The 27,550-nt window shown below is 45.6% G+C and overlaps 1 protein-coding gene across 1 annotated transcript; it reads left to right on the top strand.

The window, feature by feature from the left end:
- The first annotated feature begins 394 nt into the window (after positions 1-394).
- LOC149339008 (uncharacterized) lies at positions 395-26,299 on the top strand. Its single transcript, XM_089550389.1, has 10 exons — positions 395-529; positions 2,882-3,010; positions 5,644-5,845; positions 8,466-8,569; positions 13,279-13,475; positions 14,961-15,129; positions 16,029-16,301; positions 19,443-19,587; positions 22,663-22,923; positions 26,160-26,299. Exons 1-10 carry the CDS (start codon positions 410-412, stop codon positions 26,297-26,299), a joined length of 1,740 nt encoding a protein of 579 aa, XP_089406515.1. The 5' UTR covers positions 395-409.
- The last annotated feature ends 1,251 nt before the right edge of the window (positions 26,300-27,550 follow it).

The following is a 27,550-nucleotide window of genomic DNA, read 5'->3' as shown; positions in this document are numbered from 1 at the left end:
ATTTAATTTTCTATGCCAAACTTCCGGCGGCTGTTGCTATAGCTCGAGCATGTGGCGGCTATTGAATCAATACATGCACTGAGGCTGCTCCCTGTCGAACCGCTGACATGGTCTGCATCCGGTTTCTCACACAGGTGGTACTTACAGTTGAGCCTTTTGATGCTGTGTTTCCTTTTCCTGGTGGAGAATTGCTGGGACTGCGTGCCGTATGCAGCAACGACAGCCAAAAACAAAGAAATTGCCTTTTTTTTATTTGAATGAATACCCGGCCATAGGTTTTGCTGTGACAAATGGAGCGCTTACGCTTTCCGTGTGCAGCTTTGGTTGAGAAATATTGTGCTCGTTGGTTTTATGGTTGCCTTTCGTTTCAGAACACTTCGTCGCTTCGTCGCTCATCTGCAGCTTTTTAATGGAAGCTCTTATTAAATCACACCTGAAAGGCCTGCAGAATCTCAAAGAAGCTCATGTCGTTCACTGCGAGGAATGGACCCCAGACAGCACTGCTGACGACTCTGCCACTACTAAAAGGGTAAGGGAAGCAAAACTGGCAGCAGTATTGGGGTGGCAGCACGGCGTATAGGCAGAACTGTGCAGTACGAACAACCTTGTTTTCTTTCGTTGCTGCGGGAAGCTGCGTATTCGTGCAGTGTCATTTAAAGGCGACACCATTTAGATCCAAGCAGTCAGAACGTTGAACAATTATAAACTACTATAACTTGGTAGTCGCGCCTGTCTTGTCTGTAAGTGTTCCTTATCGTCGTCCACGTCTTCCCTGGCGCTAGCCAAAGCCAGAACAGTCGGAGCGTTTTCAAAACTTAACAAAATCTGCTTTTGTGATGGCTCGATGACAGTTCGGCGTGAAACGACCTTCAAATATTAGCATTGGTCAATACCCACCCGTTGATTTCGGTGCGTTTCACTGAATATTTCCTCTGCGCAAATTTTGATGTTGAAGTTTATAAAGCAGTAGCCGACAATATCGCATTTTAAAGAAATACCTTGCGCTTGGTAAGTTGGACGCCTTATACCATGCTTAGGCCATTACAGCGAATGAGACCATAGTTTTCGCAGGCGCGGATCATTGCAAAGAAAAATACGAATTGCACCAGATTTCACTTCGCACTGCACATTATACTCTTTTTTTTTTTACTAGCGCTGAGGTGGTGGGGTGGTGGTGAAAACATTTATTAAATCATAGGGAGAGGTGTTGGGGGTCGTGACCTGAAGGGTCAAGCCCTTACAACCACTAGGTGGGATGCCTAGACAGGTACCCCATTGGCGTTTGCCGCAGCCCGGGCGCGCTGCGTTAAGGCCCTTTGGGCCTCGAGGGTGCAGCAACCGGACAGGGTCGCCTCCCAGTCCTCTCGGGTGGGGTTTGGGATAGGGGGTAGGGATGGGTTCTGCTGGCAGGCCCACACCATGTGGTAAGCGTCAGACACCTCCCCACAGTGTGAGCACCGCCCGTCGAATTGAGGATCGAAATGTTGCAGAGTTGCCGGGCACAACATCGTGTTGGTGAGCAGGCGCAGGAGTACCCGCTCGTTGACCTTCCCCAGCCCTTTGCACGGGGTGGGAAGAGTTTGGTGCGTGGATTTGTAATACTCGCATATTTCTTTAAAAGTATAAATCGGATTGAAATCAGTGTCCTGGTCGGCGTCGGGTCCCGTGGGAAATGCCCGGAGAGAGAGCGCGCGGGCGGCGGCATCGAGGTGAGTAACAAGTAGATGTGACGAATGAGCACAATAGAGCATTATAGAGTACATCAATCATCCTTTACGTTGCAAATAAGAATTGAGATGTGCTTTCAAAAGCATGATAACCCAAGAGTGCTCATAAAAAGTTACTAGAGAGTCACACTCCTGCAGAAGACTTGTTGGCTGAACCATTGCAATGTTTATTTGTTCATTTCAAAGCCGGCGGGCACACGAATTTAACACGAATTGCGACGTGACATGATAGTAGCCATGCGCAACTGATTCTATATTATTCGAGGTAGCGGTGGTTGCTTTTCGCGCCGTATCTCTTAAGTTCTTTGTCAACTTAAAAGTGAACATGGCGGAGAGTGGCGGTAATTCTGTACTTCAATGACCGCCGAGCCCATGTGTTGATATTGCTGCCGCCGAGTTGTTCAGTTTCCTGTAGGCCGCAATGAGCCCCACAAAGAGTTAGCTCCAGTGCCACTTCAGTCTGCTCGTCGATTATTCACGACTTTGATACCTCCACGTGACAAAACGACATCGACAGTTACGTTGCGTTGCCGCTGACGGAGCCCATGAAAAGCTGCACTATATATAGCCGCCCTGCCAATTCATTTCTTTATAGCGACAAAAGATATGCGAACTGTGCAAACTTAGATCTCTTAGAGGCATTGAGAGCTGGAAATTCACTGCGTTAATTTGACTCTATAAAGTTTTCAGTGTTTCAAAGAATTCATCTTTTTTAACGTTCCTTTTACTAAAAGTGTTGTAATAAATATAATCTATGTACGTAATACTTTTTCCTCGTTGATCGCTTTACTAAGCATGCCTTACAAAACTGTCATGCCCGCTTCCGTCACACAGCTAAAGATCAAACTTAATGAATTCAGGGTTGTGATTTTTGGCTCTTGTTTATGCGAATCTGCTCGTCAAACAAAATACATTCTCGTAACAGGCACACAATTATAACACTGTTTTGAACGGACAGATTGAAAGTCAACCGGATGCCTAGCATTATTAGGGGAAGAAATTCGTCGTTTTCCATGAATTTCAAATTACACAAAGACCTGGAATCAAGCTCAAACACTTTCGTGGTGAATTTATAAGAATAAAGCGGCTTTTCATGGACAAATATTGCATATCATGAAGAAGCAATTGACAAGTGGTGCTACATTCTTCTTTAGCCTGCGTTGCGAGTCAAGATAAAAGATGGCATCGTGTGTTCCCCGTACGATCGTGTCAACGAGGTACCGCCGTCTCTCTACGCCCTCATCACCGAAAGGCTTACTTGCCATGGCAACAAGACTGCGCTGGTAAGGACATCATTTTTCATAACTATTTCGACTGAACGCGAGAGATAAGGTTTTCTTTATGACGAAGAACGCACTGGTGACAACGGTGCTAACATATCCTGACGTCATGTTTATCAGTATTTTTACTCTGTGCGGGCCTGATAGAACTTTGGGAGAGCCCGTTTGAGAAATTAATACGACTCATTGTTCAAGTTTATTTCGATGAACGGCGGAATTTGTTACTCGTGCTGCAGCCAGTTGCTCATCTCTCGGCATCGCGAAGCACTCCGTTTGAGCCTGAACACATTTGCCCTTAACCTCAAGTTCCCTTTCCAGTAATTAAGCACGCTTGCTGCACGCACTATGGGTAGCGACGTACTTCCATGCGAGCAGCTGCTTTGTTTTTTATAAATTTCTTATTGCGTACTCGCATACGCTTGTGCGGTCGTCTTTGAAGGTGTCCGGTCGGGGTCTAGCTTTCTTCTTGCTTGGTTTGGTTTATTGGGGTTTAACGTCCGAAAGCAACCTAGGCTTTGGAGGACGCCGTAGTGAAGAGCTCCGGAAATTTCGACCCCCTGAGATTCTTTAACGTGCACTGACATCGCATAGTACACAGGCCTCTAGAATTTCGCCTTCATCGAAATTCGACCGCCGCGACCGGGATCGAACCCGAGTCTTTCGGCTCAGCAGCCGAGCGCCGTAAGCACTGAGCCACCGAGGCGGACAAACTTTCTTCTTGCATTCTTGTAAAACAGCGCGAACTACCACGGACAAGAACAAGGGCAGGGGGTGCGCACTGACTGTAAACTGTTTTTAATGGCATAGCTGTTGCTTAAAAGCAAGAAAAAAACATGAAGTACATCATATGTTAAACTAAAATACAACCGCAAACAGGGATGCACACGACGCTCAATGTCCACTAAGAAAAGCTATCTTTTTATCAACAAGACTAAAATCACGGTTTGCTGACGCAATTTTGCTCGTTTTGATATCGAAGGCCTCCATCAATGCTCACGTTGTTTGGTCACAGTGTGTGTAAAGTACCTTTGTGCGGCTCCAGATAGCTGTGCATTTTTTCACCTTCTTTGTGATTACTTCACAATTTTGACAATGGGTTACCAGATATGGAAGGTCCTTGCTATTGCCCCGCCGCGGTGGCTCAGTGGTTACGGCGCTCGGCGGGTTCGATCCCGGCCGCGGAAGTCGGATTTCCATGGAGGCGAAATTCTAGAGGCTCGTGTACTGTGCGATGTCAGTGCACGTTAAAGAACCCCAGGTGGTCTAAATTTCCGGAGCCCTTCACTACGCAGTCCCCCATAGCCTGAGTCGCTCTGGCTCGTTAAACCCCATAAACCAACCAACCATTTATTATTTGTACACCTTCACCTTTTGCACCCCTCCAGCCATGAGGTTACTCAGCAGTACTGAATAAAGTTCCCTCTATGTTCTGTAATGCAGAACACTCAGAGAGGGCACTACGGCGTGTGCACGTCGTCTGTGACGCTTCTCTAATGATTTATGTTGTAGCCTAGTTCAACGCACTAGCGTTCTCACTCTGCGCAACCCACAGAGAGACAGAATACACATTTATTTGGAAAAAGGAGACCGGAGCGGATTGTGTGTGGGATCCTCAGTCCAAGGCTCCAGTAGCTTCTGCCGACGCTTTGGCAATGGCGACTAGCGCCACCTGGTCTTCCAGGGTGCCGCTGGCCAGAGTCATCTCCCACTGCTCCAGAGCCGCGTTGTGCAGCCTTAAGTGGTTCGGTTTAGCTGAGGATGTCCATGCAATGTGTGTGAATGCGGGAATATCGCCACACCAGGGATATGTATCTGCGTATAATATTGGGTGAATGTTGTATAAGTGGGGGAGATTCGGGAAAGTAAGCGTTTGAATGCGCATTAGGTGGTAGGAGTCCGCCGGGGAAGTTTCTTTTATATCGCGGGGTAGAGACGCTTCTTCATTCAGAGGTTCTTTGCACAGATTGAAAAATGGGTTCAGAGGGGATGCAGAGTAGTCAGTGCAGAGTAGCTAGTGCATCTGCCCCAATATTGCCAACGAGACCTGCATGTCCTGCGACCAAGGTGATGACATGATCATATTGGAGATGGCCGCCCAGAACGCGGAGAGCCGTACGCGGGACACGTCCACTCGTAGAGGCTCTGCAGGCGGCTTGGGAGTCTGTAAAAATGTGGGTGTCGTGGTGTTGGGTGTCGATCATCTTGATGTTGATGGCTATTGCAATGGTTCTGCGGCTGCCGGATCCGGTGCCGTGGAGGACTCTCCAAGATAAGGGGTGTTGACGTGATTGACAGCAACGCAGGTATCTGTGGAGCTGTGCGTGGAAAGAACATATGGAGATTGCACTTCTACGATGGGTTGTAAGCTGTTCAAAGGAGAGTAAAAGTACAGCAGCAGCTTTACAAAGCGTGAGCCAACCGAAGAATCAAAGTGGCAGATTTAAACAGACTAGCTTCTCGATGAATTTAGCAATTTGCACAACAAGCGTAAACGTAATTTCTTTACCTTGAGAAACGCCAAGTGCCGATACCTGTGTCCTGCCACAGCATAGTGGCGAGGCATCTCGCTTATATCTCAAGACAGCGATACTATATTTTTGAGAGGGCCTCTGACATCCTTATGACCGTAATTTCAGATTGAGGGAAACCGGACTCTCAAATACAACGAACTGCTGAGCAAGCTACGTCGCTATGCCGCTGGATTTCAAGCGCATGGTGTTGGTCAAGGTGACAGGGTCTACTGCCACTGCGGGAACAGCACCGACGCTTTTGTGGCACTGTACAGCGTCGCTCTCACCGGTGCTACCATCGTTCTCAGTGACCCTGAATACAAGACTGGTAAAACCTGGTGCTTTTGAATATTCATGTGAAGAATGCCCAAGTAGACGAAGCATAATGGCTCAAGTTTAAAGCGGGGAAATTTGTAGTTATTTCTTTCGCAAACGATCTCTGTTCTTCTTAATGAAGGGCAACAAGGCACGGCAGGTAGCCAGTTGTTTTATTATTATTATTATTATTATTATTATTATTATTATTATTACGAAAACGACAATACAGAGATTTAGCATAGCCGCCACTGCACGCGCGCTGGTTGGTCGCGACGTCCTAATTACGCCATATAGTGTAACTCCTCACGCAAGCGGATCGCGCTGGCTACCGAGGATTGTGCTATGCTAAATTTCTCTAATGCCTATTCTACGGAAAGTAAGAGGGGAAAGAAAGCATGTAGAATCCGAGAGGAAACAGAACTAAGGCGGTGCGCGACCACTCACACAGCATGAAAAACACAAGGAACCAAGAGGCATTGACGAAAGCAAAAGGACAAAAACGCAAAAAAAAGGCATGCAGAATAGGCATCAGATACCTGGTGGTGACAGGCCTCTCGATTGACAGTGCAATGTCTTATGCTGCTCGGACAAAGAAATCTCATCAATGGCCTGCTCACAACTTTATTACATCAGCCAAACTCTTGCCACCTGTATAATCTCCTTTTATGCCTTCACATGAGAGAAAAAAATTGCAAATGAGGAAATTAAAGGCGCAGTGAATGTATCACTTCTCGGTGGACACCTGAACTGTGTCTTGAGAGAAGGGAGCAAGGCGAAAGTGCTAGAAAAAAGAGAAAAATAGGTGTTGTAGTGGAGGGCTCTGGTATAATTTCGAACACCTGGGGATCTTAAATGTGCTCTCACATCGTACACCACCTGGGCGCCTTTTGCTTTTCGCCTCAATCAAAAACCGAACTCCGCTGCCGGGTTCGAATTCGGGTACTCAGGCTTAGCAGCCGAGTAGCCAATAGGTGAGCCAGCATACCATGAATGAAGAGAACTGCAAACTCAGCTGAGTGAGGGTCTCAATAAAAGTGCAACCGGAGTAGTGGTGACGAGGCGGACGACTTTGCTGGTGCGAACGTTCAGCGACCCTTACGCAGCCAACTTACACCGTAAACCTAATGCTCTGGAATAAACCATCTCCGGGAGGAGATAAGGGGTATAAGACAGCACAGGCGGCGTGCTGGCCAGAGCGTTTTTGAAAGAACGATGGGAAATGGAGAATCCTGCATCGTCGAAGCGATCGCAAACATAAGAAGTGTCGTTGATGTCCTAAGCTTCCATAACAAAGATCCACTCATAAATCGCAAGCCACTGCTTAAAATAAAATGTCAGCAGCTGTTGTATAAACGGTACAGATACTAGGGCTGTCAGGACAGCTTCCCTCCAAGCGGCTTAGAGGAGCATTATAGCCAGAAAATATTAGGACTTTTCTCATAGTTGTGTGTCCATGTGCCTTTTCCCTACTCATGACTTTCTCGCGCTTGTCAGCATGCTGATTGGGACCGAGCTGAAAAGCCGAAGTGCTTCCGCGCGAACTCATTCCATCAGTCGTTTGTGCCGGTGAAAGTTGACGCCATGGTCATAGTATCTTGGCCTCCTCAAGCGACCTGAGTCCAAGTGGAGCCGTGTTGCCTAGAAGAAAGAGTAGAGAGGGCAGTTGAAAAGAACTGAAAAGAAAACTGCCCCGCCCGCACCGGGTGAGCGAAAAAAAGAGTGAGCAAGAAAGGTGTTTGCTTCTTTGCCCATGCCACGCTGCCTCACTGAAGAGGCGCTACAAAAGTACTTCGCAAGCGAAAAGGCGGCGCGATAATCGGAGTCTTAGGGAAGGGTCAATGTTACGCAGTTGGAAGAACGAGTTTCCAGGAGCATTCGATGAAATCAGTGTAGTTTGTGGTTTTGGGAGTTTCAACGTCCCAGTGACATTTAGGCTATGAGGGACGTCCTAGGGGAGGCCTCCGCATAACTTAGACCACGTGGTGTTCTTTAAGGTCTACTGATAGCGCACAGTAGGTCTCTAGCATATCGCATCCATCATAGGGGAACCGTAGCGGTAGGAATTTATTTATTTATTTATTTATTGAATAGTGCAGATATGCTGTATGTCCAAGCAGGAAAGAGAAATACACACAGGGGAAAAAGCACAGTAAGTACGACAGTACCGAACAATGTAGATATCACAAAAAAAAGCAATGCAAAAGTAAAATTGAAAATCCGGTTGCAATACAGCTACTAAGCCAAATTAAAGATATCAAGAGTGACTAGGAAGCAAGGGAGAGTTCTCCGGTAGAGCATTTCATTCAGAAACTCTGCTTGGAAAAAAAGAAAACATATGTATTTGTGCGCGCAAAAATAGGTTTCAAGCTAAGGGTATGCTTATAATTAGAGATGTAATTTTCGGGTCCAATACCGCGTCTTTCGGGTTAGCCACCAAGCACCCTAATCACTGAGCCACCGCGGCGACCCTGATGAAGTCAGTCATGTTCCGAGCGTGCACACGATAGCATACTAAAACATTTGCAATAGATAAAGTCTGAAATTCCTCTTTTCGATTCAGGTTTTTCTCGGTCTGCCTTCAGCCCAGTGGCGAAATTTGTTTTATACGCGTTCATTTTTGTCTTTCCAAGGCGAGGTACAAAGACATATGAAAGACACGGATGCGACCCACGTCCTGACCGACCCGACCCACGCCTTGAAGTTTAATCCTCATGAGGAGCGAGGCAATATAAAGGTGAGATAAAGTTTGGTACTGTTTCCCTCATGCTTATTTCAAAGAGGCAGATTGGCTTCCCAACATTCGATGTGCTTAGGGGACATACCCAAGGTTAAATATAATTCTGCCGGATTCCTACTGCAGCCGCATGGCTGCGCTCTGGTACACGCAGGCCATGATTGTTTATTTATTTGAAATACCTTACAGGCCCATTGGGCATTGTGTAAGGGGGGCGAAAAAAAATATAATACAGTGCATTAATAACCAAAGGAAACAAAAGGAAACATGCGATCATGATAAAAAAAGAAATAAATCTATACAGTGCATTAATAACCAAAGGAAACAAAAGAAACATACAGTCATGATAAACAATATATAAACAAATAAGTAGGAAAGAAGAAACGACGCGGAAATAACAACAGGAAAAGAGAAAAAAAAGAATACGCGGCACAAAATAAAGCACTACAATAAAGGATAATGTGCTCAGAGAACGTGAGAACAATGAGTAAAATAGCGCGATTAAGGCAAACACGGAAACATGGCAGGCAAACATAAGTAAGAAAACATCCGAATGGCACGAGTGTAGCAGCAAAGCAAAGAGAAAATAAAAGACTTGAACGTAGGCGTGCTAAATGACGGTTTCAGTGAAATATGTGATGAGTTGAGAATCCATGTTTTCCTCCATGTTTTACGCCGCGAAGACCTCCCTGCGAACGGCTATAAATGTTTTTTTCATTTTGTATTAATATCGCTATTGATGAAGTTAACCCCTCGCGTTAACAAAATAGTTGCCTTATAAGGGCCAACCTCTCTTTTGAAGCTTGAAGAGAAACTGCCTGCAGAGTTTCTACAAAAAGCTCAAGCTGAGCTTCAAATTAAAGGACGTAAAAAAGAACGCGAAAAAACAAAGCCCACCGAAACTTTTTCCTTGATATTAAACTAGTGTGTAGACACAGTAGCAGATAGTCTGAAGAGAATTTCTAGCCTTATTCTCGCTAGCCTCTAACATTTTCGGAAAAAGCTGACACTAATGTATGGGCAGCTTACTGAACGACCTAACAAGAGAGGTGAGGATTCCGGAAAATGAGCCTTATACAGTTCACCACTTATGTGCAGGGAACGCTTTTCTAGAAATTAGGGGACGCGCGTGAACACGACCTGAGAAAGCAACATTTTATTTGCCAAAAGATTATTGCTGGCTGAACACCATGCCTCGCATTGTTCTCTAAGTAAGTACATGCATGTTGTACACTGAAGTTACATTATCAGGCTTATAAAAAAAATGGAGTGAAAAACAAAGACTGAAGGTGTTTGCGATGGCGAATGCCAATGCGGAAAGATTATTAGCACATGGTGTATTCCTCTTATAATAGGTGAGAATCAAATAATGGCGGTGGCGCAGTTAAACCAAGAAGTGTTCGTGATACGATTGCGCACTGTGTGCAGAAGTTAACTGCATTTATGGTGCGAGTCAAGAATGTACATACGTGGCTTGAAATGCTCATTCTAAATCAGCTTTTCCCGTATGGCCCATATTGCCATTCTAGATTCTTCACCTCGAGTCAACGAGTAAAGACATAATATATTTGAGCGAAGCTATTTCCATAGTGAATGAAAGCGACTAGCCGGCCGTCGTGGCAACACGCAGAGCTGCCAGGCGCGGACTATGCGTAAGCTTTGGTCATGGTTGATTTGAACAAGTCACAACTCGCAAATGATACGCCTCATTGTACCGTAGCTAACACAATGCTCTGCAACAGTCTGCGCGCCATTGTGATCATTCACAAGCATTTCAGTCCTCAGATGGGAAGCAGAGCCGTTGGAAATCGAGCCTAGAGATAGCAGTGTCCTTGTCTTCTCTAGCGCTGTCACGATCTAAAAATAAAGCTGCGTTTTGGTCTCCTCATGGAACCTTTGCTTCGGGCAACGCCAGCTGTTGGCTTTTGTTGTTGGTGAAGTTGATTATTCATGCCGCTGCAGCACGCAATGAATAATAAAAATCTTCTAGGCGGTTGAGGTTTTCTAGACATTTTATTTTTGTTTTACTTGTACTGCACGCAATGTTCTAAACGTGACACTGTATTAGTTAAGCATTGGTAGGCTCTGCCCCTGTATTCCGTTCAAAGTACCCTGCCACGAGAAACACCGTGAAAGAAAAACATCTGCCAACTGTACTTTAGGCCTCCCTTAGCGAAAAAGAGGATGGGCTAAAAATGCATTTCAAGCATATTGTACTAATTTCATATTTATTTCGCATTTTTTGTCCCTATGCTTAAACTCCAATACGAATGCTTTCTAAGATATACTAGGAATAATATTTTGAACGTTCTTAAAAATACGCGAAAAGTACATTTTTGCCCTCTTAGAACATTTATAATGCATTAAAAATATACTAAAAATATACATTATATGCTTTAAAGTACATTAGAAATGGAATGAAAATATACTTTCAATATATTCACTTGGGATTCAAGAAGGTCTACTGGACGGCTTCACAGAATGAGTTGGGTTAATGCTTCAACTGCAGAACAAATTGTACATGCGTAATCATCATCAATCAAGAGGTGTATGAGACATAAGGTCTCGTGAACTGCAAATATACCTACACAGCAAATCATGAATATTGAGCTTGGCTTGCCTTATATATACCCACCGAGAGCGACGCACTATCTTGCCCGGTGAGGCATTTTTTTGCGCAAAGACTGTGGACACCCAAATTATCGCAGAAGTTCTGGGCGCTTTCGAATCTGGGGGAAATCTAGAATCAAATTGCTAGTTGAAACTTGCGTTAGTCATAGGTTAGGAGTAGGGGTGTGCGAATATTCGAAATTTTCGAATATATTTCGAATATTATATTTTTAGTATTCGTATTCGATTCGAAATCCAAGTATTCGTGTTCTTTCAAATATTCGACCCGACGCGAATATTCGTATCTAGCCGAATATTCATTGTGAGCACCGGCGTTCATTTCGGTCCGCAAGCCCCATCGATAGAGACATAACAACATGGCGGCGCCCAGAGCGATGCGCATGGATGAAGGACAATTTTTCCTTCAAATTTTTCCTTCCTCCAAGAGCCATGCCGTAGCTGACTGCGCTGGTGAGCTTTTTTGTGGCTATACCTGCGAAGCTGCTATAGTCAGAGCTGTGCACGAAGTACCTCGCAATACGTGCCAGGTCAGTGCCAAGTGAGAGGGCATTTTCTGTGGCTGGAGGAGTCGTTTCAGCTAGAAGGGACATACTTCTCCCTGAACATGTGGAGCAGCTGGTTTTCCTTCACGACAACCTTTTCTGTTAATCCCAGGAATGCGCTTTTGTGCTTATGGCAAGCTAGCCTTAATCAATGCTGTGTACTAGCCATCCTCTGATATTTCCACTCTTCTAAGAATAACGTTCGAGACTTTGATACTTTTGTGCAGCCACACGCGCCATTTGTGTTCATTTAATCATCGATAGTTGAACTGTGATGTTCTTGGGTGCTCAAATAAATGTTTTGAAGTGGTTAAATGCGTCTGTCCTTGATTATTCGATATTCGATTCGATATTCGGAATCAAGTATTCGTATTCGATTCGTATTCGAAACATTTGATATTCGCACACCCCTAGTTAGGAGTCGAACTGTCAACCAACAGATACACGGGCGTCTAAGGGAGCCGGTCGACCTTGCCAGTCGGGGTCCTTTTCGCTCGCATATTCGAGCCCGGAAGTAGCCAAGGCGCCATTGTCTGTATAATGCTATCACGTTCTCCGCACGTAATGAAAACAAGTGATGATTACCTTCCTGCTAGAAGTTACCGTAAAGGGAGAAGTTACCATAAACGAAAGGACGACAGGAAAGGGAGAGTTTTCACTGTTCCCTGAAACGACATTTCGAGCCCTAGGTTGTTCCACGGTAGCTTGAAGTGTAAGGCAAATATGTTTACGCGGACTGCCCATTTGTTAGATTTTAGTTATACTTTTAACGAATTGATTGCGTACTTACGGAAGTACACTTTGCATACATTTCCAACACCAAACTGAAATTTCCCGAAACTCGATTTCGAGCGTTGGATTGTTCAACGCTAACTTGAAGTGTGTTGCAAATGTGCTGATGCGGATGACGAATTTGCTAGAATGTAAGTATTTTTTGGACGAATTAATTGCAAAACAGCGAAACGGGCGAGTTGGTGGTACATATTGAAAGGTAAACCGACAGCGCAATTAGGAAGACCGCAGTAGAAGAAACATAGGACGAGCGCCGTAAATACGCATTAATTTCGTATTTACGGAAGTACACTTAAAATACACTGACAACATGCAAATACCATTTCCCGGAACGCGATTTCGAGCCCTCGACTGTTCAACGGCCGTTAGAAGTGTGCTGCAAATACGTTTAAAAGGACTGCCCGTTTGTTAGAATTGAAGTATACTTCGGATGAATTAATTTCATATTTACGAAAGTACACTTTTAATACATTGACAAGATGCTAAAACTGCATAAATATTTTTTCACGTATTGGAAAAGTGCTCGAAGTATGCGTTAAGTAAGATGTTTTTGGCATCTTTTAAGAATATATTTCGAATACCAAGCTTGAAATTTTAGGAACGTTGTTGCAGGAAAATCCCCAGTGTCTTAGTTTGGCTACGTTTGCACCGCATGCTCGGGATTATGAGCCAACTGTTTGCACTTGAAACACAATTTTCCGTGTCTAGTCATCAAGACCAACCTCCCCCGTGTGTTTCTCCCAGGCACATTTTGCAACTAGTAGCCTTCCTGGATTTACAGCAGTCTGCAGCTTTGATACATACGGCGAGCAGGATTACAGAGAAGTGGAATCAGGACCGGCCCGAACCATCGTCATGGCTTATACTTCTGGATCAACAGGAGCCCCTAAAAACATAGAAATCACCGAAGAGCATTTCGTGCGAAAGATCTGCGGAATGAGGTAAGCTATGCTCATTTCTAGCTCTACAAACTGCCTGTAGCGAACAGAATGGCCTTACACTGTAACAGTCACGTATTGCTCGGATATTCACAAAGATGCGAGGCAAGACTGCAGAGAAAACCCTGCGTGGAAGATATGTTGCAACCAAGTTTTTTGAAAGCTTACAGCAAATTAAGGACAGAAACGCTCGCAGCGTTCGACGAAACACGTGCTCGCGCTACATTAGTGCAACAGCCACTTGCAAGTGCACTGTTTTTTCTTCCTGTACAACAAAACCACCATTATTGGATACATTTGCCGTTCGCCTGCTTCGTCCGAAGTGATTTCTGGTCGGAATTCAAGCGCATTGTTATTTGCCTCACTCAGGAAAACGCAACATATTCTTTTTAGGGGACCTTCTGGAGAATATCTGTACATTAGAGCAAGCCTTTAAGTAGCGAGACTGATGTAGAGGCGTATACTATTGTGCAGAAGCTTGTACTGAATATTTATTACCACAGGATGTCTGTTAAGGAGCACGACAACAACGATCTTTTATTTACCCCTCACAAGGAATTCGGCACAAGCGCTTCTAGTTCCTTTGGATGCCGCCACGTGACGCAAGGCTTTGAACATTAAAAAATAATACGTTGACATCATCAGTGACACACGAAAGGAAAAAGGAGCGAGTTGCTGTAGAACGGAACGTGATAGGCCGCTAGGCTTAGCGTCACTTTCTGGGAGCTGTCCCTGATTCCTGGTAATGCCTGTGTGATGTGTACTGATGCCGAGTCAGGCAATGCAGGAAAATAGTGGCGATGGCTAAATGGCTTTGGGCGCGAGAAAACGAAGCTGCTGTATTTGCGCCGGCATTCATTGAGATCCCGCTTGTGCTGGTTTCTTGTGCGAAATACCATTCGACACGAGAAATGTCACTTTAGAGGCTGTTGATTCCGTTGTCAGTTTCAGCGATGGCTTCACCGCGGTTCCTGGACAACGTTCGCCCATGCCGAGAACGGCAGCTAGAAGCATTTCATGCTGAAAAAGAATGACAATGATATACGGCTCAATATTCCCAGTTTTCTTTATCTGACTGGCGGATAGAAATTTTTATGCTGCAGGAAATATTTAATGTGTTCCATTTAACTGGACGTACAGCAGCAACATAGTTGTCCTGTGGAGCGTGTCATTTACGCGACTCGCTACTCCTGCTGTTCCAATCAGTATTATGCCAACTTTGCGGCGATTATCGAGTGATAGTATCTGGCATCAGATTTCATGCATATCCTCCGAAAGCTTCAATTGCTGCCAGGTCCCATGGATAACGTCGATCTCACCGACATGCGAAAGCGAGTAGTCAATGCACATGTTAAAGGTGTATGCGTGTATGACAACGCTGGTTTGCGTTTTTCAGATCGTGGCGATTACTCTTTAAAGCGCTTTACTTACACATTGTGTGATTCTTGGTCACGCTTAACCTTATCTTTCTTTGTTCCCTCTCTGCAGTGCCACTGGTATTTTTGCTGCGCATGACGTCTGCTTGGCCTGCGAACATCTCACCATCTACCTGTCATTCTCTTTCAATTTAAAATTTGTCTGCTGTGGAGCTGCCCTTGTAATTAGCAACAAATATTGGTCAGTTCCTGACTTCATACAGGTAGCTGGACGTCACCAGGTAATTCTATTGTCCTCTCAAGAAGCCACGCGTCTCTTCTGAGTGCCGCGCGCGGAAAAGTGCACGTTTTATGACGCAGGCGTTAGTTTTTTGCCTCCCAAATTCTTCAGGGTTGATTTCCCGAGACGTTGAGCCGACTCCCAGGCGCTGTTATTATCCCTGAAAGGAATAATGGAGAAAGGGGTATCTAGTCGGTGATTCTGAATAAGCTGGAAGCTGCGTGTCGTGTTCCTAAAGCATGAAGCTGTGCATATGGACAAATAATATGTACTTGGAATTGAGCAAGACGCTGCGACCTTTTACAAATTAGCATCGCTCGAAGCAAGTATACTCATTTTGCGCGACAGAAGTCAAGTATTTCTGAACCAGGAACTTATAGCTAATGAATATGTGCGAAGTGCGCTCCACCAAGGCGGTACAGAGCGGTAAGACGAAAAGTGCCGTCGTTGTTAACTTCGCCTCTGATAAACGAAAACACTCGATCTGTACCAACTGACAGTAATTCGTTGGGTATGCCAGCCGAGTCGATCACGATTGTTCGGGTTTCACTCGACAACGCGCAGAGAAGAGAGGTAAACGTGAAGAGAGGTGAAGTCTGTGTTTTTGTGTGTCTTTCGACTTCTGTATTTTAACTCCCTGCAAGCATGAGGTCGGCAGAATAGCTAGGGAGCGGATAAGGGCACGAGAGAGGACAGGAGAGCGGTTGTTTCAAAGTGTTTGGCTTTTGTGACGGGCATTGAGAAATACAGATGGCATTGGTGTTTCGCGCACATGCATACGCATGCACACTGCCATATTTTTGTATCATGTGCCGCGAATCTGGTCGACAGTGCTTTGAATTCAAAACTGATCGAGGAGAAACCAGGAACAGGTTCATTGTGACTTCTGGACTTGACCAGGTTACCTTGCTGATGACGACCCCTTCGGTGCTTGCGCTACTGGCGAACGGAGTCATAGCGGCGGGCGTTCGGTTCCCATCCTTGAAGAAGGTGGTCAGCCTTGGCGCAGTGCTGCCAAAAAGCACGGCTATGCTGGTGCTGTCCACCTTCACTCCTAGTGAGTTTCGAAACGTGTACGGCCTCTCCGAAGCCAGCGGAGTCGTCTGCTGCCCAGAGCCAGGCCAGATTTCCCCCGACAGTGTTGGTTTCCCCGTTCCGGAAACCGAGATCAAGGTAGGCTATAGAGGTCTGCAGTCATCTCTCTGTGCGCGATTTATTTCATTTTCTTCGCTTCTGTTCTTTATATATTGGTGCATATACCCATCGCTCGCCTTCGCATTTTCAACGCTTTTTTATTTTGGCGCATACCATGACCGAGTTGCAACTTTCCTGTACTGCGATAGTTTGGGTTCACGGACCGTTCACGCAGCCTCCTCCCCTCTTTAGCAACCGGTGCGCCAGTGGGGGCACCCCTTTGCGCCAGTGGGGGCACCCCTTTGCGCCAGTGGGGGGCACCCCTTTGCGCCAGTGGGGGGCACCCCTGTGCGCCAGTGGGGGGCACCCCTGTGCGCCAGTGGGGGGCACCCCTGTGCGCCAGTGGGGGGCACCCCTGTGCGCCAGTGGGGGGCACCCCTGTGCGCCAGTGGGGGGCACCCCTGTGCGCGGCAACCGTGACGTCACACAGTAGCGGTAGAACGAGCGCGCGCGCGTCGGCGGTGGCAGCTACACCGCCGCTCCTTCGCCAGACGTCTCGTTGCAGTCGACCGAGTAAGACGCATGGCTCCGAAGCGGCCCAACGATTCCGCGCCAAGCGGTTCGAGGAAGCGGCATTGGGGTGACCAAGATGCTTGCGCCCAGCACACTTAGAGTTTCCAAAGTGTCCCCGGTACTTTTGTAAGAAAAGGAAATGCGCAATATCTGTCTCCCACAGCTGCGAAACCAATAGAGGGGGGCTTGGAAAGCAGAGTAAAATTTGTAAATTGGTTTTTGACGAAAGGAAATACGCAGTATCTGTCTCACACATCTCTGTGGGCACATCTCTGTGGGCACCTGAACCAGAGGGAAGGTACAAAACTGCCCCCTTGGAACAGTGCACACCTCAATCGTGCTTTAAGCTATGTGGCAGTAGTGCAGATGTGCGCTGCATGCTTTGGAATTGACAACGTTGTGCCAGAAACGTTGCCGCCTGCCGGGGTGGCAGGGTTGGTGGGGAATTTAATGTAGATATAAAAGCAAGCGGGAATTTCTTACCACTTATGCTGGAGAACATCCCGTTCCTCTCGCTCGTAACGGCTCCGCACAGCTGTGACAACCTAGCGAAATACTTGCGCAGACCTCGTCTTTGAGAACCAGGAATAGGTACAGCAAGCCGAGCATATATCCATCTATTTCTCGGTCCATAAAGCTTCCTTCATGACAATGAAGAACTGTCAGTGGAGTGTTTCTTGAAGAAGGTCTATGTTTGAAAAATAACAAGTTGTCTGTAATTGTACATAGATGTCTTGCTCGAATTCCTTGCCTCAATCTATCAAAAAGCTGAAACAGCTGATGAGCTGCGCTCAAATTTCGCGTTAGGAAGTAACGTAATCGTCGGCAATTTTTCTTTTAAAAGAAAATTGAATTTTTAGGGCTTGCTTTTTCTACCCAATGTATTTTTGCAGTGGCGTTGGCAGGTCTTTGCAGGTCACTTGGTACGCGAAGCGTACGCCAATAATATCAAATCCACTGTCGGCCTGTATGTGGTATTTTCGAAACTATTTTTGGTGTTTTTGGTGGCTATTTTTCGAAACTGAAGATGACTTTGGCTCCGTCTTGTACACTTTGTTTGTTTTGCGCTAGTTCTTTGCGCAGAATGTCATTACGTCGGAACGCAGCAGTTAACCAAGACTAATTTTCAGATGCCGTCATTCAGATTCTCACGCTTGTAGAAGTGCTATATTGGTAGAAGTGCTAAGCGCTACTAGGCATGGACGAAGAGATCCACGACGACAATAAGCGCTCATGTTCGTCATGTTTTTCTATTCGTCGAGTCCAAATTTTTTGAGCATTTATCAACAATTTCCTTCTCTAAATTCTATCCTGGCTCGAAATCGGCGTGTTCTTAGCCCTTTGCTTGTGCGTATGGCTTCATGCGAAACTCACTTTGCCGCTCATGTACTCGTGCAGCGTTTATATTTGACAGCATCATTTCTCGAAGGAAGAGTCACCATGAGTTCATTGTTTTCTAAGCTTCTGTTTCGCGGTCCGTTCTTTTGTCTCTTTTCATTGATGACCCTATTCTTTGATAACATAGTAGGGAAGCGTCACTGCTTGCCGGACATCAGTGCAGTCGTCACGGGCGATGGCTGCCATTGACAAAGCAGCAAAAAAAGTAAATAAAAACATTAAATAACACTAGTTCCGCAAGAGCATCAGCAGTACAGATAAGTGGGCGTGTTGCTATGACTGCATCTTGGCCTACAGCGCGACTTTGATGACAAGAAAGAACAGCAGAAAGAAACAGAACACATACCCAACCATTCTGGACAAACAATTAGGGAAAAAGGTCATGAGCACAATTTTTGTCATATGCTGTGAGGTTTCACTCTAAGAGAAAGTCAATATATCCGCGTATCTCCCTTCGACACGTTTGCATTTTTTTGCAATTAACGTTCTTGCTGTAGTCAAAAGCGTTCCCTGGTTTCCAATGACAGCCTTAATTGCTCGATTCGAGTGGTGGAAAAACTTGAAAAGAAACATTTTGCTACACATCGGAAAAATGGATTATTATTGCGAAAGCAATTACTACTCGCACTTTCAAGCCTTCGCGTGACCCGGCCGCAGTTACGTTTAACCTTTAGCGGAGTGAATATAGGCGACCAACTCGCTCCTTCAGATAGCCCGGCTGCAATTACGCCGCGCCGCGTACCTGTGGCGCTACTGCCGCTGTGACGTCGTACCAGCTGTAGATAATGGGCGACCAACTCGCTCCTCCAGCGAGCCCGGCTGCAGTTACGGTGTGTGTTTGCCGCGCTGCGCACCTGTGGCGCTACTGCCGCTGTGGCATCATACCTGCTGTAGATTATGTTTTCTTTCTCTCAGTCGCAACATCAAAAACAAAATATATAAAAAAAATTTGAAGACGCTTTGAGTCGTCGCGAAGCGGCGGCCGGTAGCCACGCGTGACCTGTAGACGCGGAGCACTTCGTTCCTTCAGTTGGAGGCGCTGCGCTTTTGTTTTCGCAACCTACCAGGCTTAACCAAAGCTAAGCCCCCGCCAATTTTTTGCCTTCAGTATTTCCATAACAGTTAATACCTTGTACTTTCTAAGTATTAAAAATTTTTGTCCGAGAATGTTGGACATGGAGTAGTAATTCTTATTTTATATTGTGACAGGTTGTCGACCCAAAAAGCGGCAGCTTGCTGGGCCAGCAGGAGTGCGGCGAGATACTGGTGCGCTCACCGAACATCATGACAGCCTATTACAAGAACAGCCAAGCCACCGCCGCTGCTATCGACGTCGATGGGTGGCTGCGCACAGGTGCGATGACACTTTGTCCAACTGTGACAGGGAACGTAAGCGCAACTTGAGGAAAATATCTCGATCGCCATGTGTGCGCAAATTGAGGTCGGTCAAATTTTGATACCCGATATTTCCGGAGACTATCTAGCACAGTGTGCAAAAATTCAGCCAAGTGGTTGAAATGCGCCGGCCTTCAGATTTAACTGGAACATGAATGCAAAGGCATAATTTGCTCCTCTCGAGCCTTTTCACTGCTAATTGGACACTGTATCGGCGAAATACAGGGTTGCATTTTTATGGTCGTATGGCTTCACTGGCAAGTGACCGAAGTTACTGAATTTTGGCGTTAATTTATTGTATGCGGCTCAGTGTTTATGTGTGGTTTTATGTCTTATCTCACTGATAAATTACCACAATTTGTTTATTTAATTAGAAAGTAAACACACATTTCTTGCAAAATCCACTATTTTGTTACCTTTCAGCAATGCCGTGACTACTAGGGACGAAATACTGTAATTTCACAACTTTTACAAGACACACGCAGAAAGCATATCAAAACAGAACAGAAGAACGAAGCTGAGCAGGCTAGTTTCTGTTCTCCGCCTTTATATATACTGCCTCACACTGGTGGCAGACTACTGTAAGAAGGGTAACCCTCCTTGTGCGGAAACACCGCCACCACCAATCATCTCATCCTCCTAATGCATCCTGCCACTGAAGCAACAAAACATCTGCCCCGCGACACAGACATTTTGTTTATGCCGGCTGCACCGTCCTTGTCAACTGGATACGCTGAATACAGACTCTTACTTTATGTTTTTTTTTGTTATATTACTCAAGTTTGCTTCAAGGCTCGCATGAACTATTAAAGCCATGCGGTCGTTTGAATAACGGACTTTAATAGTTTTAATACAGTTCATTACCTTGACCCCATGCCTTACTTTACAGCTACCCGTCGCTTTCTCATCTATACATCCATCTGACCCCTTCGTAAAAATTCTTGTCCGCGGGAAAGATGACCAAGACGTCGTATCTGCGGCTGACATTCTTGCAACGCCGCCACAAAGCATGTAGGGAGGGGTGCAGCACCCTCCGACGGCATCCCTTTCATCACTCAGCTGTTTATCACCCAACCACAATGTGGGAAAACTGTGTTAGTGGCCTGAAATCAGGTCGTCCGGATGCCTGTTCCCGAATGGCACTTCACGCATTATTTTAACCTGGTGAGGCTTACGCGGCGCAACACTAAGACGGGGCAAAGCAATGACATTTTCACCAATCATGAGTTAACAGAAGCGGCTATTCCAATGACCTTAATGGAATCTCGGGAAGGGTCGCGCAGAATGGGAAAAATACTTCCGGGAAATGTACCCACCATTTGTGCGCAGGTCTAAATCTACAAATTGTTTGCCGCCCATTCTGGGAAATTCCGCGAAAAAGAAAGGTATTAACTGTTCCTCACAAATGTGCGTTCTCCTTTGTTGGCTTCAAGTGTGGGTCACTGTTCTACGCAGGCGGAAGATTAAATCTGGCCAATTATGTGAAAAGCAGCCTTTTAGTCTTCTCTTACAATAAATACTGCAGTATGCACACTTGAACAGACGGCGAGGTTACGTGCGTCCTAATTAAGCAATGAATGTGATAGTTCTAAAACTGATAACGTCTGTTTCAAGACGAATGACGCGACATCATATTGTCACGTAGTGGTGACTGAAGTCCGGCGAACAGGAACACAGCGAGAATGTCTTCGAAACGAAACTCTTTATTCGGGCTGACTTGCGCCCGCAAAGAACAATCACTTGGCGGCGGCGTAGCAACAAGCGTGCTCGGCGGTCGTCGAACAGAATGCCCGGCGCTGTCGGCCGTGCTCTCTTTTAAAGCTGATAGCGAACATTCGAGATAAAACTTGGGAAGTTACTAGAACATTCTGGCGCAAACTAGAATCAGCTCCGTCCGGATGCGATTAATCGAGATAATTCTAGGCGCGCCTTGCGTCACAAACGAAGCGATAAAGCGGCGTGCCGGCAGCCTTGAAGCATGAACAAATAAACACAACAAACAAACGCTACAAAGATTCGCGACAATATTTAGAACTAGCAGCTCGTGATCGCCTTTTTTTCAACATGGGCAGTTGGCTCGAGAGCTCACCGTATTTCGCGACTCAGTAAAAGCCCTACAGTGTTTTCATTTAGCTCACACAGGAACAATTGGTACTTCAAATGATGAATAATCTACCATGGCACCACGGAGTGCGGAGCGTTTTCATTTCTTACGAGGCGAAAACAACACTATAGCGAAACGACGGGACCAACAAAATCGCTTGATCATAACTTGTGACAATGACCACTGCCATATATTAAAGGGCGGGCGCTACGCAAACGGATTCTAGTTCGTGAGCTTTGAACGCCCGATGGTAGGGTGTATAATTCACTGCACTTAGTGACCAGCATCGAAGTTATTCTTCCTCAACGGAGTTCCTGAGCGTTCTACCAAAGACGCAAGTGGCAATGAATAGCCGTGGAGCATCAACTTTTGAAATGCTCCTATCGTAAATGCGCTTGTCTTTTATTTATCGCAAAGGAACATCTCAAGGACCGCCCTTCACCCAAGGACAATAATCAAGCACTAGTAGCATCGCTCGTAAGGTGACAATGACTCGAAGACGCTTGTGTCCTTTCTTAAGTGTAATTGTTAGACTAAATGCCTTTAACTGTAGCCTTTTTATTCTATTTTTTCTCCACCCTGTATGTTTCTGTTCCTGTTTCATACCACAATGTATAGGGTACCAACCGGAATGTATCTGGCTGACCCTCCCTACCTGTCTGCTGCTTCTGCTGCTTCTCGCAGATGTGGATGTTTCAGAGCGTACGCACGTATACGGATGATAAGGCTGCAGTGTGAACACTTCTACTACTGGTGCAAGGAAAAAAAAGAAACAGCAAGAAAAGAGAGCACGCCAAACGTCATTTTTACTTTTTCCGCACTCTAAAACTGTTCGGAGCCTGTTTCAGCGGACAGAGTCGCTTTGAATTATGTGTCACCATTCTGTCCGGGGTACCCGGATGATTTAGATGTGGAAATATGTGGTCGCAGGAGATATAGGCTATTACGATGCCTCCGGCCGGCTCTTCGTCACGGGACGGCTGAAGAGCATCATCAAGTGCATGGACACGAAGGTGGACCCGTTCGAAGTAGAACAGTGTCTGCTGGAGCTGCAGCCTGTGGCCGAGGCAGCCGTCCTGGGCATGCCGCATCCTTTTTTCGGCGAGGCGCCTGCCGCCATTATCGTGCTGCAGGATGGCTACGCGGGGGACCTTGAGCAGCTTTCGAGGCAACTTAAGGACCACGTGGCGGGTATGGCGACCATCGTTGCGTCTTTGCAATTATTTATTTATTTATTTGTGATACCCTCAGGGTACAAAGTACATTTCAGAGGGGAAGGGCAGTTGATAACAAGAAAAAAAGTAAACAAAGCACAATTCATACAAAACTGTAGAACAACTGAGGCAAGACAAAAAGAAGTGAGCAAAATTAACTCGGGACAGATTAATAAAGTAGTTTAAGAACAATACGATTAGGTGGAGAACACAGCACTACAAAAAATACAAAAGCGATCATTATTGGTTTGGTTTATGGGGTTTAACGTCCCAAAGCGACTAAGGCTATGAGAGACGCCGCAGTGGAGGGCTCCGGAAATTTCGACCACCTGGGGTTCTTTAACGTGCACTTACATCGCACAGTACACGGGCCTCTAGAATTTCTCCTCCAAAGAAATTCAGCCGCCGCAGTCAGGATCGAACCCGCGTCTTTCGGGTCAGCAGCCGAGCACCATAACCACTGAGCCACCGCGGCGGCAAAAGCGATCATTATGTAATCGGAGTGGCAACTATTCTTCTAAATTGAATTGTATCAGTGATGCTAGTTAATGATGCGGGTAGGGAATCGCATTCTTTAGGGTTTAGCGGAAAATAGGATTACACTGCAATTCCCCTACCACGTGGAGCCTGGAGCCTTCATTGGGGGGCCGTTTGATTGTCTCGGGTGCATCGTGCCCTTCATAGAGTGCAGAACATAGTAGGCACACATTCCACCTTATCCAGTCCTGATAGCCTGGTCTGAAATTGACACACGAGCTTCCTTCATCGCCAGTATGGTGCCCTTGCCACCTGATGCGTACCGAACGAATACTGCTTTAGCAGGACTTTCAGCTTGCAGAGTGCACTGTTGTGCATCGTACCAGTTTATCCGAACGTGATGGAAGAGTTATGAGCTTCTCATAGTTTTTTAGCGAAAGGCGACGTGCCGAAGTGTAGTTTTATATTATTTTTGGTCAGATAGCACTGTCAGTAGCAGGCGAATGGGGTGGCGGTCTTAACACGACTCATATGAATACTCTTTAGCGTCGCCGTTCAGAATATAAACTGTGTTTAAAATTTTAGCGGTGACCACTGATGGAGGCAGAAAAAAAGTGTGGACGAAGCGAAAAAGAATAAGAACAGTTTGTACCCACTCTCTAAATTGCCGAGAGATCACTCGGCTATTCAGATAGTGGGGGAGGGGAAGATACAGACAGCCGGAAAGGAGAGGAAGACGCGATAAAATTAGACACATCTAGTCTACACATGGTAATTAGAAAAAAAAATATTTCAGTTCACTCTGCTTTTGTTTCTGATTGTCATGCATTCTAAGGACAAATGTATCGAGGATGCGCGCGCACCAGGTGAATTGCATCCAGGCGCCACCCGGTGACGCTCTGATTTAGTTGAAGCAGGTCTAACTATTTGATTGGTATTTGCACAAAATAGCTGAAAGAAGATGACGCTGATACGCTAAAGAATTCCAGCTGACTTGTTGAAAAACATTCTTAGATTTCCGAATGCGCATTATGGAAGCTCGAACATTCTTTCCTTTACGCCGTTATTTTCTAATTTTTGTTACGTTGCGAATTGGATTATACTGCCTGGTGCAGCTTTCGGCGGCTAAACTAGCACTGTAAAACCTCTCATTTTGCCTGAAAACAAGAAAAGCTTGCCATGTTACACAAAGAGTAAGCCCAAACATTGTCCCGAATCGGTTCAAAAAGGTTCCTTCAAAGCGTTCTGCTTCGTATTCAATTACAAGACGCAGAACAAAATGCGCGTTCGCTTTGGGTCCCACCTCCGGGCAAAAATATCGGTTTGGTTCCGGTTTTGGTTCTACACTCAGTTCATAATGCGCGGCCAAATAAATTCCGTCAGATAAGCAACCTTTCGTTCTGTGCATTTGTCTAGCAACACACTGCTTGAGGCTGTCGATACCTTGCTTCACATGAGAAAGCGTATCCGGGGACAGTCTTGAATGACCTTGAGATGAACCATGTGCTGTCCCCATTAGTAGCACAGTGCCGAGCCGCCAGGCTAGTTCTCGCAGCAACAGCAAATTTCCCCTCATACAACAGTTTACGGCGAGGAAGCACGAAAATGCGTTCAGAGCAGCAAGGATGACATGCTGCACATTATCGGCTGATTTTATTTCCTTTCACTTCTTCTCTTCCCTGCACCAGCAGGAAACTTGTAGCAAACGTGAATTTCGAGATGCGACTGCAAATCTTCTGCGAATTTACAATCCATTAAAGAGCCATAAAATAATAAATTCGGCAGACACATTTGACTCCTTACGTGTCAGAATACGAAAGTATTAAAGTGCCGAGTCAAGCTACGTTGCAGAATGAGTACGAGTCATGAGCCATAACTAACACTACGAGGCATGACTATCCATACTTTGTACAAGCTCTGTACAAGTTATATTACCTTGCTTGTAAAGTGCTGGGTCATACTACGTAGCAGAAGTAAAGTACTGAGTCACGCGTCATGACTACGCCTACGCGTCCTGACTGCGCATATTTTGTACAAACTCTATACGCCTTGCATTACAACTCGTAAGGCGCTGAGTCATGGTGCGTAGCAGACTAACTGTAAGCCATGAGTGATGACTATGAGGCATGACTTTCATAAGTGAGAGTGCGTGTGGTTTCATAATTCATGACCATACATGTTCGCTCATTCGTGTTGTAGCATCGTACAACGGCCTTCTGGCATCCTCCGAATCTGGTACTACAGACGGTGGACGCGGGCTTTCATGCTAATGAGGCATATAATGCTTTCTAATTAGAATTGCATAGCTACGCAGGTTGATTAGTAACCGAAAGGAGAGCACAGTGATATATGTTTCATATATACGTAATGCATGTCTAAGAAATCCTGTTTTGTATTGTGTCGCCAAAACGTTGTCTTGAAGAATTTCCATACAAAGGCAAATAGTTTGGTGGCGCCAGGCAAAAGAAGTTCATTTTAATTTAAGCCTAGCGGGCCTGTAATGGGGCATCAGAACCTGTTAGCTTTAAAGCTCTTTGATTTCAATGCATGCTGGCTTTGTTTCTCGTTTTCGTTTTTGAATTTACGACCCTAAACATTGTACCGCTGTAAAAATATGAGGTCTAAAGTATCTACATTTTTACGCACAAACTGTATCTATTTCTACAGCTTTGTAACCTTTTATACATATCCGCCGATATATACGTGGAATACCCACCGCTTTTTTTTTCTTTTCAGAAAAACTGGCCGTTTACAAGCAGCTTTATGGCGGCATTGCCTTCGCTACAAAACTGCCCAAAAACAGAAGAGGCAAGCTACTGAGGCGTTGCCTTATGGACGAATTCATGAACTTTCAGAAGCTGGGCACTATTTATTGAATATACAGTTGGCAGTTGCATGTATGACTGTATTGCATGTATTGCTGCGCTGCAGCTCGCTTCTGTGTTAGTCTTGGTGTAAAAAGACGAGGTATAAAATAGTCACAAAGGAAACAACTTGTGCACCTGTTTATTTTATATTCTATATATTTTTATTTATTTACCCTTATGGCATAGTAGACGCGACTGATTTAGTCACAATGTATAACAAAGTACGGTTCCATGCCGCATCCCGCGAGGACTAAGCCTGCACCGTGAAGCCCGCAGACCTGCATACAATTCACTACTGGAGCAAATGCATCAGTGCCTTTCAATATTCACAAATAATCGACGAATAGTACTTGTAGCTGAACTTTTTTTTTTGCATATTTAAGAAAGAAAGAAAGAAAGAAAGTACGGGCGTGAATGAAGTGCGAGCATGGAACGAGCGGTCGTCCCGTTCCTTCAATTTGTCCGTGTCCATACTTCGCGCTCCTGTATCTGTCCTGAGCACTAATCATCCCGAACTAATCTTTGTCGCCGAGATTAAGCAATACAAAACTGAGATTATGCAACGCCAAGTGCAGCCCTGTGTGATTGAATGTGGTGGTTTCCCTGCCACGTTTATACAGCACGCCGGTATCAGTCGACACCGTTGCTTCTGTCATGGTTTAGTAGCGCACGGCTTTGAGTCGCAGAGAACACGCACGACGCCTCCCGTGTAGCGCCTAAGCTATCGTAACGACAAGAATAAAATTGTGCCTATACATAGGGAACAGTGTGTTATAGAGCACATAAAGAACTGCGGAAATATGAAACATTCCCTTGGATACAAGTCCTGGTGCTGGCACTGCCCGACTAATGAGACCTTTGCCGTCACTTGCCGTCACTACATGAAGAAAAAAAATTGGTAGTGGCTTAGCTCAGCTATGCAAGGATATACGTAGCGAGAGCTGTAGTTCTCCCTGGTTAGATTCAGTCAGTCTGATCACGCGGTCGGCCATGCGGCGAGCCTTCACGTCCTCGAAAGACGGCTCACCCAGTTGGGTGTTCAACACAAAATTCAACACTCTCGCAAGTGAACCGCAGTTCACAATTTGTAACAAGGTCCTGGAAGTGGTAAAGGAATACGTCGTATTGCCGGTAGTGACCGCTGATCCGGATCATGAGAAGAAAATAAGTAGATTAGTAAGAATGGGGTGGAGCGCACACTGCAAGTTCTCTCAGATCATGAACGGCAGTTTACCAATATCCGTCAAGAGAAAATTATAC

The sequence above is a fragment of the Amblyomma mixtum genome, chromosome 6 (genome assembly GCF_055824585.1).
Source record: "Amblyomma mixtum isolate Tamu chromosome 6, ASM5582458v1, whole genome shotgun sequence".
Taxonomy (NCBI): Eukaryota; Metazoa; Arthropoda; class Arachnida; order Ixodida; family Ixodidae; genus Amblyomma; species Amblyomma mixtum.
This window is presented reverse-complemented; position numbering and strand designations above follow the sequence as displayed.